Genomic DNA, 22,642 nt, shown 5'->3' with positions numbered 1-22,642 from the left:
AGCAAAACAAGGAATTAATTCACTGCTTCCCAAAGACAGGAGGTGTTCAGCCATCTCCAGGAGAGCAGGGCCCATCACACGTAACGGTTCCTGGGGAAGACAAACAACATCACTCCAGATGTCCCCCCTTCCTCCTTCTTCCTCCCACCTTATATACTGAGCATGATGTCATATGGTATGGAATATCTCTTTGGTCAGTTTGGGTCACCTGTCCCAGCTGTGTCTCCTCCCAATCTCTCATGCACCCCCAACCTCCTTGCCAACGTGGCAGTATGGAAAGCAGCAAAGGCCTTGACTCTGTGTAAGCTCTGCTCAGCAATAACAAAAACACCTCTGCATTATCAACTCTGTTCCGCACAAAACCCAAACATAGCCCCATACTAGCCTGTGTGAAGAAAGTTAACTCTACTTCAGCTCAAACCAGCACAAGCTATCAAATGTCTAAGGCAAAAACACTGCTCTAGGAGGGAAACTCCTACTCTTGGTTTCCAAAACCTGTTCTCCTGTGGCCAGCTACCCCTTGCAGAAGCCACCTCAGCTCTCTATGGATCTGTAGCAGGATGACCAGGAGGCATCTCTGGGCAGCCCCTCCTTTAGACAGCCTGTGCAGGGGACAGCAGAGGAAATGTCCCTATTATCTAGCCTAAGCATCATGACTACCAGCCTTGGATCCTACTGATATACAGCCTCTTGAAAAATTCTGTACATGTATGAAACAGGTGAAATACTCTTCTTCTCGCATCCTTTAACATTTTTTTATTTCTGGACTCCCTTTGCACATTTGCTTTACTTTGTGTTCTGCACATACTGGTTTTTACAATTTGCAAGTGTCTAAGTTTACTAGCCTTTCCTGGGGAAAACAAGCCATAGCAAACTACTAAACAACTTGCATACAGTAGAACTGATGGGAAGAGGTGCTCAGTTTGTGATTGTACATCTCTGTGGCAGGAAAGAAAACTCAGTCTTTGCACAGCCAGGGAGAATTGTGGTCATTTTTATTCTAACAAGCAAGGTGAATCAAGAAAAGGCAAATCAAGTTGTTGTCAGCTAACAACAGCAGGAGCAATAGAGGCACCTGCAAACAACATAAACTCTCCTGGAAAAAATGAGGACACTCACCATTGTTGATGCTGTCTTGTAAGGAATATTCCACATGTACAGTTGTGCTACAGTATACTGACATTGGACATGCCTGTGCATTGAACTGTAGGAGGGTGGTTGCCTTGTCTGTACTCTGGGGGGAAAAGAACCAAACACACTGATTCAGTGCTTCAGTCTGTAAATATTTCCCATCACTGATCTATCTGCCTGTATTTAGTCACCTGGTGCTTCTGAAATGAAACCATATGCTCATTTCTCCAGGATGCAGTAAGTGCACTAAAGCCATTTCAGAAGGTAAGACAGACCCACACATTCACCAGTTTTCACCAGTGCAGACAAGAGGAGGCAGAAAGACCAGCTGATTTTCTGTGTTACTGCTCCTCCAGCTCTGGGCTGGCAGCAGATGAAAGCTTCTGCATATGCCAAGCAGCCACCAGGATCTGCATCAGCATGGTTGCAGCATGCCTGCCAGAGCAGAAAAGAGCCAAAGCCCATCCTTTGCTTCCTGGTATGTCCTTTCTCATCACAGGTGGTGGGGTAGCAAGGAGTCATCTCTCTGTACCTGGGCAATCCTTACCTTTCCACAGGGCAGCCCTCAGCAGCACAAGGAATTTAAGGCTAAAACTTTTGATCTTTATCCCATCCATCCTTGTGGATGGACACAGCACATAAACAAGCAATGGCATAAATCACTGTGAATGCTGCTACATTAAATTATATCACTCACATAACCAGAGGAGGGGATATTGTTTCCCCAACAAGTATATCTCTCTGCTCTCCAGCTTTTGCTCACAGGAAATCTACACAATATTGCTGCCATAAATTTTCAGCTTTTAACAGTGTCTACTCTCCACAGACGTTCTTTGCACCATAAAAGTAATTGGCTCTTAAAGACAGGACAAGGGACAATAAAGAAGGAGAGTTAACAATTTGGTCTCTATGCCTTTGGGATTTACCTTGACTAGTGCTTTTAATATTTCATTATGATGATTATTTTTACATTTACTTATTAAAATGCTATTTTCCAAAAGAGTGACTGTAGGAGAACATTATCTCCAAGGTAATACTGCACACTTTATACCACCTAGCCCTTAACTCAGGCACAAGGGAGAGCTTTGCAGTGCCCTGGGAAGGTAAGTATGGTGAGCATAACTGGATCAAATGATTGCTCAAGTACTCCCACAGAGTCCCACAAAAGATGGATTAAACCCATTGCTCTCTTTTTATCCATGAGGTTAAGTGAGTTGGCCAGAAACAGTGTGTCAGAGTCAGAAATAAAACTGAAGCAGGATTTCCTGCATCTTCATCTTGCAATCTTACTCTCAAGTCCACCAAACTTTTCCTCTCATCAGACCACTTACCAACAGCACTTCCCAGGGGGTGCTCATCCTTGGGAGGCACTTTCAAAGGAGGCTTGTCTGTGTCATTTTAGCTGTAAATTTTGTCTCAGAATTTAAGAAAAGAGGAAGGAGCAAGATGTACTGTTTAGATTTTGCAGCAGTTTCCACTCAGAGAGACATGACAGGGTGGCAGCAGATTGGTTTTACAGGACTGGCACAGCTCACTGAAGTCTTTACACTCCCCAAAACTTTTGCAACTTGTAAATGTAACACTTGCAGCTGGCGACACTGCAAAACCAAAGCAAAACCTGTGGACAGGGGGCAGGTGGGAAACAGGAAGTTTTTCTTTGCACTTCTTTCAGTGGTGGCATCAAGTTCACAAATGAAGCCCAGAACTGTGAGCACTTCAGATTCCAGGTGTTGGTGGAGATATTACACAAAGGTGACATATGAAGGTGCCAAGGCACTGCTCAGGCTAAGCTGTAGACTCCAGTCTTGTCTCCCAGGGGATCAGCCCACTAAGGATTCCCCAGAGCAAAATTTGCAGACAGATGAATGCTGCTTTAACTACACAGTCCACAGAGGATGCAATATGCAGACTGCAGTGAAAGGACTTTCTGAACTAAGAATAAATCTGCCTCACCCCCAAGGTCTTAGCAGTCTACTTAACAGGTTGTAGTTGTGTTATGCAAAAAAAAAAAAAAAAAAAGATCACTTTTTATTTCAGTAGCTGAATTTAAAAAACAAACAAACCCAACACATTGTTTTCAGTGGATGTGAAACAAAGTTTTCAGCAAACAAGACCTCATTCATTTCAGGTCAAATGCAAACATTTCCTGTGACACAAAACAAACTATTTCACTCTATGCATTACAAGTTGAGCATTTCCTAACCTTCCTTACAACCCTTCTTCTGTTTTCTCCCACAGAGGCTGTGTCCAACTCTCCCTTCAAGACTTCTCACCCCTTCTGGTGAGCAGAAATGGGAGACTGGAGTTTCCTGGGAGAGTTCCTGGAGGAGGTCCACAAACACTCCACAGTGGTGGGGAAAGTCTGGTTGACTGTGCTTTTCATCTTCCGTATGCTAGTGCTGGGTACAGCAGCTGAGTCCTCCTGGGGGGATGAGCAGTCTGACTTCATGTGTGACACGCAGCAGCCTGGCTGTGAGAACGTCTGCTATGACAAGGCTTTCCCAATCTCCCATGTCCGGTTTTGGGTCCTCCAGATCATCTTTGTCTCCACCCCATCTCTGGTGTACATGGGCCATGCAATGCACACAGTGCGCATGGAGGAGAAGAGGAAGATGAAGGAGGCAGAAATGGAGGCCCGAGAGATGAAAAACAGTGGTGACACATACTACCAGCAGAAGTGCTCTGTGGCAGAGAAGGCTGAGCTGTCTTGCTGGGATGAAACAGGGGGCAAAATCATACTCAGGGGCAGTCTGCTGAACACCTATGTCTACAGCATTTTGATCCGAACTGCCATGGAAGTGGCCTTCATTGTGGGACAGTATGTCTTGTACGGGATCTTCCTGGAGACCCTGTATATCTGCCAGCGGGCACCTTGCCCCCACCCTGTCAACTGCTATGTTTCCCGTCCCACAGAGAAGAATGTGTTCATTGTCTTCATGCTGGCTGTGGCAGTGCTCTCCCTGTTCCTCAGTCTGGCCGAGTTGTATCACTTGGGCTGGAAGAAAGCCAAAGAGAGGTGCTCTCGGTCTTACAAACCCAACCCCAGCACAGCCCCTGGCAGATTGGAGTCTGCTCCACAAGTAGAAAGGGCCCAGATGTACACTCCTCCACCAGACTTTAACCAGTGCTTGTCAAGTCCCAACGGGAAGTTCATCAGCCCCTTCAGCAACAAGATGGCCTCCCAGCAGAACACTGCCAACTTCGCCACCGAGAGGGTCCACGGCCAAGAGGATGCTGCTGGTGAAGGGCCCTTCATTAAGTCCAGCTATGCAGAGAGTCCAGAGGTGGCCAGCGAATGTGCAGCACCTGCCTTCCCTGAGAACTACTTCAATGAGAAACGCCGGCTCAGCAAGGCCAGCCGTGCCAGCAGCAAGGCAAGGTCGGATGATCTGTCTGTGTGATCTGTCTCCAGGAGATATGGGGAGAAGGAGCAGTCTCAGCACTTAGTAAAACTTCTGCAAAGTGGAATCCAAACTCTTGCCACTAACCTCTCAGTTTTAACACCTTCTTGCTCCTTTCCAGAGAACATCACCGTTGTACTGCAGACAGCACCTCTCACAGCTTAAGGCAGGGGCAGCCACTGGGATATATGCACTGAAGACAGGCACCAATCTTAGGATGTGAAGTCCTTGGCCATATTTTCATAATGGGACCCACAGGGATTAGAGACTGCTCTTTTGTAGCCTAGTAGAGCACAGGCCAGCAGACTCCTGAGACTGCCCAGTGGGTATCCACTGCAACACTGTGTTCAACAGACTGACTGGACGTCAACCCCCTTACATCTTCTTTGGTGTCTATTCAACATTTGCAACATCAGCTTGGCAATTATACTGAGCAGAAGCTTCTCTCACCTGCAGAAACACACTGGTAGGCTTTCTGAAAGACTGCCTCATCAGCTTTGATTTGTCTCTTTCTAACCCTTCCTTTCTCTACCTGAGCCCAGATATTTTATACCAGTTTACCTATACAATAAATCCTACTTGAATTTTTTGACACTGTATATAACAACTCTTCCCCAGAAATAAGGACATCCTTGGTCCCACACACACAGCTGCCTCATATCTATCATTGGAATCCCTTCCTCATTCCTAAATCAGTGCAACAGACTGGCCCCAGGGATATCACATAGATGACCAGTTAATGAAGACTAGGGAATTTTCCCAAGATATTTATGTCATCGATTCTAAACAAGATATCCATTAACAGAAATAGAGACTCTCCTGTGAGAACAGATATCTTCCTAGAGACAAAAATTAAAAGAAGGAATTGTCATGTGGAAAGAAAGTGGTTTTCCACCTTTTTAAACTCATCTTTCAAGCAACCAGAATGCTGCTGAAAGGGTACTGCCAGATACCCCACTTGAGAGAAAAGCACCCTCTGTTTATCTGCAGAAGAGGTACGGCTTGTGTCTTCTCACTAACCTACCAAAACACTTCAGCATCTTTTGCAAGCAGGAAGTCTTCTCTGGGTCCTGCACATCATTCAGCTCTTGGCTGCTCTCTCAAGCCTATCAGCCAAGTCAAGATATTTGTCCTCACAGCAAGCCCCTGCTCTGCCATCAGGCCATCATCTCCACTCCATCCCTAGCACGTATGGCATAAGAAACCACCCATGGACTGGGCCTTTCCATCACTGCAACCTCTGAGAGCAGCCATTGGGGCCCAACACTGCACAGAGAGTCTGGTTGGTGATCTCTGTAGGCAGCTCCCATTCAACAAACATTTCCTCAGTGCAGAGCTGACATCCCTCTGTTAGAGATATTTGCTAGACAGAACTAAGCTGCTCCCTGTTGTTTAACCTGCGTTGCCCTTTCAGACACAGGCCACAGCTTCCCAACACTGGACTGCACGAGTGAATGGCTGGGGACCAGCTTGTGAGGGGACTGAGCCATTCCCTCTCTTAGGGCCACAGAAAGGGATTGTGAATCCTTGCTCCTGATACATAGTTAGCTTTGGTACAATTCCCTGTACATATATATACATATTCACAATCAGAGGGGGGAAACCATTCTTTTTCTTTGTTTGTAAGATTTTATATATTTGTATTTTTTAACCCTGAAAAGACCTGCGTGTTCTCCTTAACGTGAGATTTTAGTCAATCGTGCCTATGTTTCTCCTAATAAAGTTCTAACTCCATCTCTCCTTGTTGATATTTCTCCTCTCACATGGCTGAGAATGAGCTGCTAGCATCAGTCGGGCTGCCCGCCAGCCTCTGCTGCTCGGAGATCACAAAAATTCCCATTGCCCAAAGTGGCAGGAATGAGGGGAGGGTTTGGCCAGGGGGATAAATAATAAACATAGGGAAATGATTGATTGACTGGCTAACAGAAACCCCCTCCAGCTCCTCTGCCTGCCTCTGCATTACCAAGGAAGACTGGGGAGAGCTGGTCAGAGAGCAAAGCTTCCATCTTCTTGCAATGGAAGCACTCGCTCCTTGCATCTCCTAGCACACCTCTGCACCCAGAGAGGCCACCTGTAATGTGAGGCCTACTCAGCAGGAGGAGGGTAGCAAAACCAAGCATCCCCCAAACATCTGATTGCTTGTCTGTGCAGTAACAGGGCCCTGAAGTCTTTTTAAGAGACAAGGTCTTGAGACATTGAGAATCCACTGCTAACCATCTCTGCAGCATTCCTGTGAGTACTCAGCTCTCTTAAGCTAGAGCTGGCCAGCTCAAAGAAAATCCCTTTCTTTCCCCAGCTATGCCTCTCCTCTCAACTTCATCCTTTGCTCCCACTTTCCAACTTTCACAGGCTCCCTCCTTCTGACCTTGGATCTCCCTGTCCACCCAAAGGAAGTGCCCTTCCTCCCTTTCTCCACACAGTCTCCTGTCCCATGGGACTCTATGGGCTGGGAAGCTGGGTCCCAGCAAGGAATCTGAGAGGGGGTATAAAGAATGAATCCATAATTCAATGAGGACACTGAGACAAGGACCTTTATCCATGTTAGGAACTATAGGGATCCTTTAAGATTAAATAAACCTTGGTTTGGGAGTTTTCAGCCCAGAAGTGAGGATGCCACCTGAGTACCCACAGTCACACAATTCAGCAAGAAAGGCAAGATTAGGCCTGCAGACCTTGGGTTTTAAATGGCATGTGCACAGCCTTGAGCATGCCTATCCTTTAGGGTGCCACCTTGCTGGGAGAGATATGTAATGAGGAAGTCAGGAGCACTCCCCTTGGAAAACTTGGCTATTGAGTGACATTAGTGTTTCATAGAGCCACTCAAGCATTCATTTTGGTGATCTTGAGACCACAGGAGTACAAATAATCTCCCTCTGTCACTCATTTCTTAATGCTTCCCTAGTTCTGTCTTCTAGGTATAACAAGTGGGGAATATTTGATGGATGGATGTTTGCACTGGCTGACAGACCATAAACTTGTGATTCTTGGAATCCATTGTCAAGGCTGGCCAAGCTGTCGCACCACACTAGGAGCACATTTACTTCAGGCAGACCTGTCCTTTCGGACAGATTTAGTATTTATTGCTTTGTACCAGATGAATGGGTGGACAGTCTTCTAGCTGTGACCTGAATCAACATTATATATTAAATTCAATCACTGGATAGGCACCTAATCTTTAAATGGCAGCATTACAAATACAATGCTCTGAGAGGGAGGAAACTTGAGACCTTTTCATTCTGCTCTTGTACCTATTTTCTCCAGACTCTTACCTGCTGGGGTCTGCTCAGATTCTCAGAACTGTGAATTCTCCAGAAACCACTGAACCAACATCTGACAGAAACACCATTCCCAGTCATCTCCTTGTTCAGCAGACCTCAAACCATTTCCTTCTCTACCTAGTGTCTGAAGCAGCCAGAACTCAGTTCTGATCTACAGCCCTGTGCTGATCAGCTGCCGAGCCTAAGATAGGAGGAGAGGGAAATGTGGATTTCAACAAGCCATTAAAACAGAAATACTTAATCCTATAAAAGGAAAAATCTATATTTAAAAATACATAGAATGCCAAAACTAATAAAGTAATGAATTGAGACAAGGTCATGCCTCCAAGTTCCTCTCTCTGAACAGCACAGAGGGATAGCTGAGTAGGGTGAGACAAATGAGGGAGAAATGGAGAGAGATACTTAAAAGTAATGGCTGATTTAGAGCACAGGGATTGAACAAGTTGTTTCCTTTTTCAGAATATATGAGCAAGGCAATATTCAAGAAAACTCAATGCTGATAACATTTCAGACTGTTAAAAGGAAATAGGTAAAAAGATGACAGACTACACAATGTCCCCTCAAACATTTTTCTGTGAAATATCACTGAGACCAAGGAATTTGGTCTCAAAACCCAAAGAATGAAAGCACTGTGTGTTCATAGGAGTGAGAACATGCTTGACTAAACTGCAGATGGCCAAACTGCAAAGAACAAAATTCACAATTCAAAACATCAGTATAGCATAGCAGAGAACCCAACACACAGCAGTGGCAATAGTCCCAACAACCAGCATCAGCGGGAGACATGGAGGAGTAGCTCCCCTGTCAACACTGGTGCCTCCTGGGAAGCCTGGGACTAACACAAAGGGAACTACTGTTCCCAGGGGAGTCCCCTCTGTCTCCACTCCCTTGGGAGGCTCTCAGTCTCTCAGCAACCATGTAGTCTGGCCAGAAGGATGCCCAGGTTCTAACTGCCCCCAAGGGATTCCAGCACCTCCTCCCAGCAGGGGTTACAGGAGGAGATCCTGCACAGCGCTGATGTTTTGCACACATTTGTAAATAAAGCACAACATTTTAGTGGTTTAGGTTACTGGCTGCAGCAGAGGTGTGGATGGACTAAGAATGAGGATGGAGAGTAGCAGCTTTATAAGACACATTTTGTAGGGAGAAAAACTGCGACTTTGAAGTGCGAAAATTAATGGCTTTGCTTTTGCTTGAGGTGTTTGTTGCTTATATGGTCTAGATAATTAAAGATCTTTCTGGGGAGCACAGGAATTGTAATACCGTACATATATGATATTGTCACAAAAATGTGACACAGAAAAAGAATCAAATGAGCTCATAACACTCACTCTAGCCAAATAATGCAGAAATGCTTCATTTTTCCTCCAGTGAACATTGCTTCACATTTTTAAAAATTCATTTGCTGAGACTACATTCACATACCACCACTGGTTTCCCACAGACATTTGAGCAATTGAGTTTGATGGGCAACAGAGTTTTCAGAAAGTAAATGCCAGTCAAGGGAACTAAATTTTAAATTCATATGGGCCAATACCCACCCCAGAGCAGCTCTGTGTTCCTCCAGCCACTGGGAAGCACAAACAGTATTGTGTAACCAATCCTGCCAATCACAAACCAAACAATACACCTCCACTGGAGGCTATGTGCAATAAATACTCACCAAAAGACATTTTAAAGTTATGCATTTAGATCAGTAATAGCAAACATCTGAGAGAACCATCATGTACTGGCTGGTGAAATGGTGGTTACTTCAAACATGCTTTGAGGTCCCTTCCACTAGTCCCTAGGCATTGCCAAAGACATGGATTGGAACCCTCAGTGCCCATTGCAGGGATCTGACACAAGGATGGACGTAGACAAGGGATGCAGAAGACCCTGCCTTCTTGGTTGCTCATGAAGTTCCCATGGGAAGTTTCAGCAGCTTCTCCATGTGAATGCTTTTCACCCTTTCATGGTCCTGCACAGAGAGTTTTGTCACTCCCTCATCACCCCCTACACTTCCCAAGCACAAGTGTAGTAAACGCACCACAAATGTACTGCAGCACCAGCATAAAACACACTCCCCCCATCCTCTGATTCTGTTTACCACACCAGGCTTCATAACCATCTTATTAACACAAACCCACCAGTCTCTGAGTGAATAAACGCAATCATACCACATTTGCTTGAAAAAAGTATTCCCCCAGAGCGAGTCAGGAAGAAAAACTCAGAAATGCTGCAATATTTATGTATTGCTTTAAAATTGTTTCAGGACTGAGGCCTGTAGGACTGCTACATTAAGCCACTTTCCCCCCTTATTACAAAGTTCGTTTGGCTGGGCCATGACAAAATCCTGCAAGAAAAACAACCCTGCTGCAGTGTTTGCAGAAGCAAGACCAAGTCCCCTGCAGACCACTGTTATTTTTTGAGAGGACATCTCCATCTCTTGGGGCTGTATCACAGTGGGGATTTGCTCAGGGATTACTCAGAGCTGAGGTTTGTGTCTCACTATTCATTTGCAAGAGCTCCTCTCTATCGTAGTTATTTTAGATAGGAAGGGCTAAAAAGATGAGGCCAAGCTAGAGATCAAAATGGGTTAGGAACCCATGAGAGAGTTAAATTTCATGCTCATGTTGGACACGAACCTAACCTTAAGAGGGCATGTCCATGATGGTCAGCTATATGGCATATAAAGAGTGCAAAAGACACATTGAAAGATTTTCCTAGAAACTGGATAGGGGTGGGTAGGCCATGACATTTTTAACAACAGCCCCAGCAAAACCCAACACTCTCATATGCAGCTGCATGCAGGGTTTCACTAGAAATCATGTTAACCACCAGCTCCTATCCTTAAAAGGAATCAGATTAGCAGGGAGAAGCAAGCCTGAGGTCAGAAACTTGCTGCTATTTGTTTGGGTTTGTTTTTAAGTAAATGCTGTGCCAGCTCTTCAGTCTGGGAACAAAGTTTGAGGTTGAAAAGTGCTTCTGACAGAACCAGTTTGATGGGTGCCAGGCTACAGACAAGACTTTTCAGAAATAAGTGTCTAAAATTAACCATTGTTAAAACGTGTAGTTCAATGAAACCACGTTTTCTTCTCACCTTGCTTTTCTTCCACTTCATCCCAGATTCAAGAAAACACTTTGGTACACATGCATAGCAGAAATTACCATCATCTTTGCTGCATAACATGAACTGTTAACCCAAAAGTATATGTGATGGCTGGTATTCGTAGAAAAATGTGCTCTTTTCAATTCATATTCATTTTTCACATTCAATTCAATTATTTCAACCCCTACAGATCATGAAAAGTCTTTCCTCACCTGGTTTTTTTTTCCTCTGAAATTAGGCTTTAGGTTCTTTTCCCCTCAGTGGTCTTGTATTTTCTTGGGATATAGTTACACATTGCTGTCCATATTTCTAGTTTCTCCAGCTTCTTTTCATCTCTACATTTCCAGAGAAATGCCAAATTTAAGGACTTTCTGAAAAGTTCTTTAAAGTCTCCAGTCCTAAATCAACAATAAAGACATTCATTAAATGAAAGAGAACTCAGAATAATCCTCACTGATTCCTGATGGGTATCTCTAACCACTAAGCACATCACATCTTCCAGCACACTGAGGTACCTGAGAACCTGAGGAGATCATCAAAGGAAAAATCCTGGGATACTTTACCCCTATTCCTCTCCTAGTGCATACCTGGGGGTAAGGTGAACAGCCTGCTTCCTGTGGTGCAAATAGGCTATCACATTCCAAAGCTCTTCTCCCCACACTTCAAATCAGGGCTGCAACCACACCAGGTGTATTTCTAAGCAAGCAGCAAGGCCACAGTGCACATACATATACACACATCACATCACAGGATCACACAGCCACACCATCTCAGACCCAGAAACACAAGCACAGCCAGGCCTGGCAGCACCACACCTATGCACAATGTCAGCTCCCACATCTCCCCACCATCTCTGCACCACAGACTGACCTGAAGTGGGAGTCTACAGCTTGCTCTGTTTCACTTGCCAAGACAAAGGTAAGAAGGATTTTAATCCTAATATGTGAGTACTTGCAAAAGAAATAACATTTCTGACAATCAGTTGCTCTTCTAACAGAAGCACTCTTACAATGAGGGCTATTATTTTACTTAGTAATTGGAAAGCACAGTCTAGGGATGAGATAGGTTCTGATTATTGCAATGGAGTTTAAAACGGTGTGCACTGCTACTAATAGAAGTTACTGACCCCATTGGAAATTATGGGTTAAGGTCCTCTCCCCTACAATAAGCAGACAGTCAGACCAGTCACCCTAGCATTGAAACCTACAAATCTGTGGAAAATTCACTGTGGCTGATACTCTGAAGTTCATAATGACTATTTTTTGCCCACAGTACTGCTGTTTGTTTCAATCCATTTAGCAATATTCATTAACTCCTCACTTCAAATTAGGGTAATTGAGAGAAAGAGAACATGCAATAAAGTTTTTACTGAGGGACACATGCCCCATTCCCTTCTCTGATTCATGTGTTGACTCTGTTGACTTACAGTCATGCTTTACCAGGAATCTTTCTTCAAAAATTCCAAATGCATCGTGAAAAATATTGCTCCGTACCTTTCTTACAATCTCATTATGACTGAAGATTTTAAATCATACATTTCTCTTCCCATTTATTCTATTATCTTACAAGGGAAGTATATTAAACTCAAGTGACAATACTGTTTTGCCTCTGACCCTTTATCATGGCTGAAACCACAGATCCTAAAGCCCTAGAAAAACTTGTGTGTGTCAACAATCCTTAAAATAAATACTAAAACACAGTCTTAGGACAAAACTGATGTTAACCATACCATTGTCTGGGATACTTCAAATTCTTCCTTTTGAGGAATCTCAGTCACCCGCATTAAATGACTCCCAATTGAGACATGAGAATTGGCAGTAGCATAAATACCCACAGAGCACTGGCTGGTACAGCTGACAGCCAGATGGGATCAGAACAGCAGCAAAAGATAACACTGAGCCTGGACAAACAGCTTGGGCACCAGCCTGAACACTTGGAAAGTGCCCTCAGGTTCCTCCTCTAGCGAGTTTTGTGTCTGAAAACAGGCAATCACCTTTGCCTTTATTTGCCTGAAATTTCCAAATTTATATAGTGATGCTTGCCTCCCACTAAGGGGGTGCTGAGATCCTACGGGAGTGCAATGCCCTGAGATATACAATAGGTGTACAGGGGAACCAGAACAGAAAACCTTTGTGTCCTGAGAAAAATCAGGACAAAATAGTTTAAACTCTGTGTCTTGAGCTACAGTAAAACAGATATGGCACTGTGTGTGTACCCATGCAATGTGCACAAAAGCAACAGGACTATTTTCATTTTGTAATAGCAGTGTTTTCATAACCATAAGGGTCCAGAACTGTCAGGAAAGACCTGAAGGAAAGGTCATATCTGTCATTCAAAGAGCTAATATAGTTTGAAAAACAGCTGAGCTCTTGCATATAAAATGTCTTCTGCATGTACTTTGCTACCTCACAGCCTTCCTGGAGAGACAGGGAATAAGTGTTATCCCCACCTGCCAAAAGATAATCTGAGTTTGAATGGCCTACTGAATGCTGCATGTGAAATTACACTGACTTTGATTCAGCTCGAGTTCCCAATGCTCTCTCCATGATTCTCATTGTGCATCAGGACCAAGTTTCAAGCTCATTACCTTCATGTTTTGAATTATCACCTACTATCTGCATGCAAATGTACTATTTGCAGCTAACATTTCAACAGCTTTCAAAATCTGGGGAAACTCTGGGAGATGCTGCTCAGTCCTTCCAGTACTGTTGCATGACTCTGGTTCTTGTGTGCTGATCCCTGTTTTGACACAGATTCACAGCATCACAAGGGCACAGCATTAAACCTCCTCACAACACCATGTCTCCTGGGTGAGCACTGGGAATCATAGCAGTGTGTGTACAACTTCAGTGGGGAATGGTGCAGATTAACAACTGTGAGCTGCTTTGCACTGCATGGATGGAAGACACTATGGAAATATGAACCATAAAGTTAATAAGGGATAACTATGTATTTCTTAATTAAAATTATCAGCTGGTGCTTTGTTCTGGATTTCTCTCACTGATTGCACATAATAGCAATATGCATGTCCTTTGTTTATGAGTGTAAAAACCGATGGTATGTCTCATCTCTCTGCTAGCTCTTGATATGAGGAGCATTCACCCTATAATTCTGCAACTGGTATCATCCTGGAGGTGGAGACTGCCTCTGACTCTGAGGTTTTGTGCTTCCTCATAGCTGCTGGTGGTGAGCTAACTGCTGTTGGCTCTCTGACATTTTACACCATCCAGTGTCTGTATCGGTCTGATATGCAGAATAGTTTTTCAGTTTAATCATATGAAACAGACTTGCCACACGTGCAATTAGGCGCTGAAAAACAAAGTGACAAGACTCAACATCTGCTTTGATATACCTCTGGTTTAGGCCAACAAGTCTGATTTTCACAAACCTGGTGAGAAAATACAGCTTTCAAAAAGTTGTCTGTGGTTTTTTATTTACCAGGATACAAGAGCTGCAGGACCAAGAATAGAAGGATGAGTTATAAGCCTTTCAAAGCAGAGATTTAGCATGGAAATTCTGACAACCGTCAATGTGAGCAATGCCGCCAGGCACCGCTCACAATCCACAGCATCTTTCAAACCTGTCAGGGGTTTTTAGAAAGGGCTAAAAATAAATGCAGAAATGCAGCAATATATATACACACACACACATATATTATTGTTCAAAAAAAAAAAACAGGTGGTCCTGCCAGCAGTGTAAACACAGATGACTCTTAAAAACAGCTAACAAACACCCAGCTGAGCAGCCTTTCCCAGCCATGCAAGCAGCACATTCAGAGCTCTCCTTGAGTTCTCCCAGTCTGCAAGCCATAATCATCTGGGATCCTGACTCTCTGTCATGACAAGGCCTGAGGACTTCCAAGTGTCTTGATCTCCTTCACCCAATGTATTCACACAATTCCACCCTGCTGACCTCCTGCGGATTATTGCCCTTCTGAAAATAACACACATGGAACAGCTGGTGGGGCCAGAAATGTCTTAAATGTAAATAGCACAGGTCCCTGAAATGAGTCCTTTTTTCTAGCTCCCCACCACTTGATCTGATCATGATGAAGAGGAGTATATACTGAAGGGGAAAAAAGATAAGGGCTCAGCCAGAAGTCCAGAAGGACTCAAACAGCAAGCCTGGATGGCTGTGTGTTGAAACCCACCAGGTCCACTACCTGCAGGGAAGGAAAAGAAGAAGACCTGCAGCAGTCCCAGAGTCTCAAAATTCATCCTAAGCCTGCAGCAAAAGAAAAGATAACATTTTACCCCAGATTTCAGTTATGCCTTCCCTGCCCACCACAGGAAAAAGACTGATGTCACAGGTTGTATCACACGTAAATCCTACTGCTTGGTCACTTCTCTCTGAGTACGAAAGCATAATGAAACAACTTTGCTAGGAACCCACTGCAAGGCTCAATGTGATCTCTTTGTAGGCCTCTTCCCCAGGGCACTCAGAAAAAAAACCAAACCCTGCGATTTACACTTGCACCATCTCCTTCAATTTCATACCTTCCCAAAACATTTTGGTTTAATATTTAGTCACAAAATGTAAATGAGTTGGGAAAGCTTAAAACTGCCAAATGGTTAAGTGCTGCCACAGAGGAGCACATCTGCCATCACACCAGAACACTGAGCTCCAGGATGCAGTATCTCAGGCACAGTGTAAGACTGGCAGCTCTCCCACAACACCTGGACAGCTCCAATACACAGAGTCCACCTGATGTGGCTGGGAAGAGCTTATCCAGCTTGCTTCTGAAGGCTCCTACTTCTCTCAGCCTTCATGTGCAAAGGGAAAATACTCTTTCAAAGCTGAAGAGAAAACTGGCCTGCTGTTATCCCAGAGAGGCACGTAATTGAGTCGGCATGATGCCTCAGACTACCAAATGCAGCAGATGGCTGTAGGCATCATCCAGCTTAGGATGACAAAGTTCGAACAAAAGAAAAACAGAAGGCAGGGAGAGCATCTTCTGTGCTGGGTTACAGGGCAGGGGATGAACCTTCACGCAATCGGTACATCGCCCAGCACACAGCCAGCTTCCAGCTCTCCTGCTGCCACACTGGCAATGACCAAATGCCCAAGCTTGTAATTTAAAAAGAAAAGTGAGGGAAAACCATGTATTCCCAGGCAAAGGGGACAGTAATCTGACTGTCTGATAATCTGTTTCTATAATTCATAGAAGAAAATCTCAAAAAATGTCTTTGTGATAGCAACCCTAAATATGACAACTCTGACTTCCAGGACTGTGCCACATAACCTGCATGAATTCAGAAATAAAATTATGAACTGAGTGGATTGACACACACCATTTCCCTGCTGGAAGGTAAACCACTGATGTGAAAGCATGCAGAAAATGAGATGAGAGGCATAGATCTGTACACTGCTCCATGAGTGGTGCCTTGCAGGGAGGGCTTGGTCTGTGGTGGCACTTAGGAGTTTATTTTTGACAATTCCACCCCGAAGGATCACAGAAATTAGGAGTGGAAACATTCCTTCCACTTCCCCAGGCGCCTTGCTCACAAACCAGCTGGCCACAAGGTTCACCACAACAGACAGACTGGAGTAGACAAGAGTGATATAGCTCCACATGAAGCAATACAGCACACTCGAACAATTTATAAATAAATTTCTGCTCTTTGTGAACACAATACAGCTTACATGCCCAGACTGACTAGTTTATAATAGCCACTGTGGTCGCCAGTCCTTGCAGGATGCAGAGACATCATCATTAGCTCCACAGCTGGGAGTGGCAAAAGCTCTCTGGACTGCAGGATACAGCAGCCTGAGATTCTGAATGTGAACACTGCACGAGCTCTTGCTCATGTTGCACCTGAGATTTCAGTAGCCATAGTCACTTCAAGGGACCAGAAAGAAAGTATCTTAATTCTCCTCAGAGAGCCAGTCATGGGAACATTTTGGGGTGGAAGAAGTATTTGGAAGGGAAAGGAAAGCTCTTTGTGCCAGAGAAGAGCAGCAGGTACTCCACTCAGAAGTGGCTCTGGCAAGCAAAGCACCTGGCCATGATGGCATATTCCATGCACTCCATGCAGTTCATGGAGCTGCCTCACAACAGGCTTATGTCTCTCAAGGCTGGGACATGGAAATACCATGCCTGGCATGAGCTGTTTGTGGCTCACTTTGGGCAGTCACATCAGGTGGCCTATGCCACCCTCCTCCAGCAGCCAGCATCACTGCCAGGTTCCCAGCTCAGCTGCAGCCTCTGCTGTGAAGAGCTGTGGGGCAAAATTTCCCACTATCCTTGCTGAGAAAAAGCAGTTGGGAAAGGAACCAAAGAAGTCATGGCAATATGCCTATTTTCTGACCCCTACCAATCAGAGGACTATAAACCCACCTACCTATGGTGTAGCCCAATTCTATTTGTGTCACTGCCACACAGACATTTTATGGTAAATCTCTGATTTACACCACAAATTGCTATAGCCCTTTGTTCAGGGAGGAGTTTGCTTAGTCCAAGAAACAATAAAACACTGGAGCCTACAAGGCTAAATTGTTTCTCTGGTGGCTATTTTTTAAACACTATTTAATTTCAATCCACTTTGTGGAACAATAAATCTAATCATGATAGTTGGTCTCACACCTTATTAATGTATCAGACACGCAGTGACTGCGTGACTTGGTCAAACTATGAAACTCACTATGACTCAATTTTCTCTACAAGAAAATGAGGATGTAAACACAAACTTATCATACCAGAGTGTTCTGAGGTGTGATACATTTATGAAGCACTATAAAAAGGCAAATGATAGCAACAATAATATTTTGCAAAGATAGTAATCATTGCAATGTGGTTAAATTCCAACCAGGAGGAAATTTTCCCTCTGCTTTCAGAGTGGAAAGTTTCCTGAAACTTGCTTGTTCATTGGAGTTCATTAACTTCCTTCAGTGGAAAAAAACTCACCCACGGTGCCCACTGGATTAGCCTTCTGCTCCTCGTCTGGTCACAAAAAGCAACAGAAGGGTAAAAATAACAGGTCCTTTGAAAATGTATCTGTAAAGATGGTGCATCTTAGAATAAATTTCTACACAGTTGGACAAAGAAAAAAACAGTGCAACACCATTTGCTAAAAAATTGACAGCCGCCTGCTATTTTAGAGATCTCTCCTCTAATTGCATGCACCTGCTGTGGCATGGTATATTCTAAAATATATCTCAACAGTAATGCTGCTTGACAGCAGCCAAGTCCCCCCAGGAGGGACCCTGCAGTCCCAGTCTTCACAGCTTCACAGGAACTGGAGTTTTCTTCCCAGGTAACATTTGAATGAAAATAAATTGACAGCCGCCTGCTATTTTAGAGATCTCTCCTCTAATTGCATGCACCTGCTGTGGCATGGTATATTCTAAAATATATCTCAACAGTAATGCTGCTTGACAGCAGCCAAGTCCCCCCAGGAGGGACCCTGCAGTCCCAGTCTTCACAGCTTCACAGGAACTGGAGTTTTCTTCCCAGGTAACATTTGAATGAAAATTCAAATAACTGTGAGCCTTTTTTTTTTCCCTGTTCCATCTCTGCTCATTTTTATCACATTACCTCTCACTCTCTTCCTCCTTCCCTCTCTCCCCTTAACTACATTTTCCTATTCCCTCTCCTCACAGCATTTGTGCCTCCCTCACCCTCTCATAACACGGAATTTAGGCTTGATTCCTCCATTTGTTTTCTCTGTTTCACATATTGTAAGCTCAGAAACTGAGGTAACTCTTTCAGAACTGCACGGCTTTGAGAAACACAAAGGAGGTCACCAAATTCCTCCATCTGCACGTCCTGGTGTCAGTGCCAACCTCTCACCACCTGCAGTGGCTCCTCCCTCTGGCCTTTGTGCAGGTCACCATCCTCTCCTTCTTCTTGCTCTTTCACCCTTGTCCTGCTCCCTACATGCACCAGCTGCCTGTGACACTTCTGGTGCCTCCTGCCACCACCCCTCCAGCCACAGGTCCCGTGAGCTGTGCTTGAATCAATACTGGGTACTGCTCCTAAGAGACAGATAAAGGCTTCCTCAGAACTGATTCTCAAGGGACTTGGTTTCTACACCCAGGTCTTCCTCCCAGCACAAGGCAAGTTATTCAAGTCCTCGCCACATATTTCTATCAGTTACATAGCATTTGTATTCCAAGGAATGGTTTAAGGGCACTTGCCTTCAAAGTCTGGCAAGCACTGAGCCACTCTGGTGACTCAGGTCATAAATGAGTTTCAAGTGGGTTCCCCTGGGAGCAGGAGAGTCTGAGTCTGTCAAGAGGACATTTACAGGCATGGCCATTCAGCCTGCATTGAGCTTCTTTCCCAGTCTAGATATCCACTTGCCATCTGTGCCACATCTGTCCACACGGGGCTCTCTTTCTTTCAGGGACAATCTCACGGGAAACAATTGTATCTCTTTTTAGGATTTCTTTAATTGCCTGTAGTGGTAAAAATGGAAAGCAGGACACCTGGGAACTAGGGAGGGGTAGATGGGATAGGAGGGTACAATGGGGACAGAGACACTGCTTTCTTGTCCTCATTGTCCCAGCTGGCCCCAGACAGCACAGCCTACCTATAGCAGTGGGACTGCCAGCACTCACCATAGGTGCTAAGCATTTGAATTCAATGGGGCCAAAACTTGCCTTGGTTTCTGCTGGTGTAGAGGGCAGCTAATGCCACACCAGCAACTGTGATGTCAGCCCTAATGTTAAGTGTCCCGTATGGCTTGATGATCTTCACCCTCTGCATCACCCCCAGCACGCAGCAGACCAAAGCAGCAGAAAGCACAGGTATCCGAAGGCTCAGAGTCCAGGCAGGCAGCAGGCCTGCACATTTCAGACTAAGCAGAAAATATCTTAGAAACAGAGGGAAGTCCTTCCCCAGAGGACGGGATGCTCTGGGCTAGGGCAGCAACAAAGCATAGAAGGGACTTCTTTACCTATATGGCAAACTGTAGGCACTTTATGAGACCCCAGAGACACCAACACCTCACTTCAGCAATCTTCACTCAGTTGCTTTCCTGAAGACCTCTTTTACTGTAGGCATCCTCTTTTGCCCAGTCTTCGCAACATTTTTCTGGTTTCCTAAATTTCTAAGACATGATCCATCAGTTCCAGTTTTTTCAGGAATGTTTCAGCTATAACATACATAAAGAGGCAGGCTGGCAGACAAGGAGGAACACAGAAATCCCTAATAAATCTAAATCAAGCAGATGTGGTCTGGGAAACAAGGGAACTGTTTATTCCCTGATAGAAATATTACTTATGCCAGTGACATCACCATAAAATCTTAAACCAGAAGGTTCATGGGAACCAAGGTGAGAGTAGCCTGTTAATTGCTTTATAATGTCCAAGAAAGGCTTTATGAATGCACAGCTCTTTGGCTTTCATATCTATCAAAGTTCATTGAGGGTGGTGAGGCAGTGCAACAGGATGCTGTGCTGGTTTCAGTTGGGGTGGAGTTAATTTTTTTCCCCCTCTCAGGAGCTAGTACAGTGCGGTGTTTGGATTCAGAGTGAGAATACTGTTGATAGCATACTAATGTTTTGGTTTCTGCTAAGTTGTTTGTCTTAAATCAGGGACATTTTCTTTCTTGTGCCTCCTACTCTGCCAGTGAGAAGGTACACAAGAGAAACTGGGAGGCAGCATAGCTGGGACAGGTGACCTGAACTAGCCAAAGGGATATTCCACACCATGGCACATCATGCCCAGTACATATGCAGCAAGGAGGGCTGATCCGCGGGGAGGAAAAGGGTTGTGCAGGTCCATGGGTGGTGCGCAATTGTATTGTGCCTCACTGATTTTTTGTTAGGGTTTTTTCCCTTTGACTTTCTTTTTATTATCCATTAGCATTTTAGCTCATTCTGCTCTTTTTTATTAAACTGTTCTTATCTCAACCTACATATTTTATTTTATTTTCTCCTCCCCATTCCTCTGGGTTGGGGGGGGAAAGGGGGGAGGAGGGAGTGTGAGAGGCTACGTGTTTGTTGGCTGCTGGCTGGGGCTAAACCACAACAGATGTCTAGAGAAGTTGTGGCTGCCCGATGCCTGGAAGGGGTCAAGGCCAGTTTGGAATGGGCCCTGAGCAGCCTGATCTAGCGGAAGATGTCTCTGCCCATGGCAGAGAGGCTGGAACTCAATGATCTGTAAGGTCCCTTTCAACTCGAACCATTCTGTGGTTCTATGAATCTATTAGCTACTATGCTAAAAAGATGCTGAATAGCAATAAAGTCTTCATTTGTACAGACTCATTGGTCTGCCACATCACTGCCAGGAAAGGAGAAGCAATAGTTTGAAGAGACAAGGAGTGGAACATGAACCTCCAGGCATCGAGTTCATATTCACCCTGGAACAGCTTTGCATGCCAAGAGGCAGCTCCAGTGTTATTATCCCTGAAAACCCCCAGGTACATCAGGTTACCTATATGTCAGGGCCATGTCTTTACCTGCCTCATGGCTGTATTGCATCTTGAATGGCAATCCCAGTGCTGTGTTGGCTCCCAAAGCCATATTAGGAACAAGAAGCCTGACAAGACTGAGTCAATGCCCACTGCTCCCTTGCCAGGGTGTCTGCAACTGGGCTTCCAAACTGAAAAAATTTTGTTTAGCAAACTGATCAGTGGAAAAAGCTCTCATCTAAGCAAGATCAATAAACAAATTGTCATTGGCACTCTTAGCACCAGCTGCAGACCTTTGCAGGAAAGGTTAACAGGATGAGTACAGGCAGGGAGAGAAACAAGTTAGAGGGGTAAAGCAGAGCTGTTCCCTCCCTCAGTGCAACACTGCCATTAACACCTGAACAGGAGGGAACTAGGAGGGGGAAATTTGTCCCAGTGCTCATGCTACATCCACCTGAGCTGATTAAAGACCTAAGTGCTGCACAGGGCATCAAAGATGGTGAAGGGTCTTGAAGGAATGAGATAGGAGGAGTGGCTGAGAGCACTTGGTCTGTTCAGCCTGGAGAAGAGGACACTGAGGGGAGACCTCATCATAGTATACGACTTCCTAAGGAGAAGTGGAGGGGCAGGCAATGATCTCTTCTCTCTGGCAACCAGTGACATGACCCAAGGGAATAGCTGAAGCTCTTGTCAGGCTAGGTTTAGGTCACATATTAGAACCCTCTGGGTTCTTCACCAGAGGGCGGTTGGGCACAGGAACAGCTCCCCAGGGCAGTGGACACAGCACTAAGCCTGACAGAGTTCAAGAAGCATTTGGACAGCATTCTCAGGCACATAGTGTGATTCTCAGGGATGTCCTGTGCAGGGCCAAGAGTTGGACTGGATGATCCTTGTGGGCCCCTTCCAACTATTAATATTCTGTGATTCTGAGGTGTTTAAGAGAAATGAAACACCCTCTTCTCCCCCAAAATCCCCCTCCTCATCCAAGGCTGCTGACAGGAGGACATACATAAGCAACCAAATGGGGAGGAACACGGGGACTCTCCCTTCTCGCAGGGTGTACCGAATCCAATCCACTTGTAAGCACCAGCGCAACTCTTTTCACTTGAGCACACTGCTCCTGGAGCACTGGGAGCCTTTGTGTGTGTGGGGAAAAGTTGGAATAAAAAAAAAATTAAGAAAAATCCCAGTCCAGAAGTGTTGCTCGTGCCCGGGAAGCCACAAGACCATTTCTTTTCCCTGCGAGTTCCACAGGGAAAAGAACTAATAAAGACAGAGAGGACGGAGGGGAGACGTGCCCACAGGGAAAAGAACTAATAGAGAGGACAGAGAGGAAGGAGAGGGAGAGGAAGGAGAGCAGGGAGGGAGAAGAGGGAGAGGAGGGAGA

The 22,642-nt window shown here is 44.9% G+C and overlaps 1 protein-coding gene across 1 annotated transcript in view; it reads left to right on the top strand.

The window, feature by feature from the left end:
- GJA5 (gap junction protein, alpha 5, 40kDa) overlaps positions 1-4,532 on the top strand; it is a 12,472-nt gene extending 7,940 nt beyond the window's left edge. The window contains exon 2 of the mRNA XM_009078805.1: positions 3,370-4,532. Within this exon, the coding sequence (XP_009077053.1) occupies positions 3,423-4,532 (1,110 nt within the window). The 5' untranslated portion in view covers positions 3,370-3,422. The remainder of the gene's footprint in view (positions 1-3,369) is intronic.
- Positions 4,533-22,642: the final 18,110 nt, after the last annotated feature.

This window comes from Acanthisitta chloris, unplaced genomic scaffold (assembly GCF_000695815.1).
Source record: "Acanthisitta chloris isolate BGI_N310 unplaced genomic scaffold, ASM69581v1 scaffold8247, whole genome shotgun sequence".
NCBI lineage: Eukaryota > Metazoa > Chordata > Aves > Passeriformes > Acanthisittidae > Acanthisitta > Acanthisitta chloris.
This window is presented reverse-complemented; position numbering and strand designations above follow the sequence as displayed.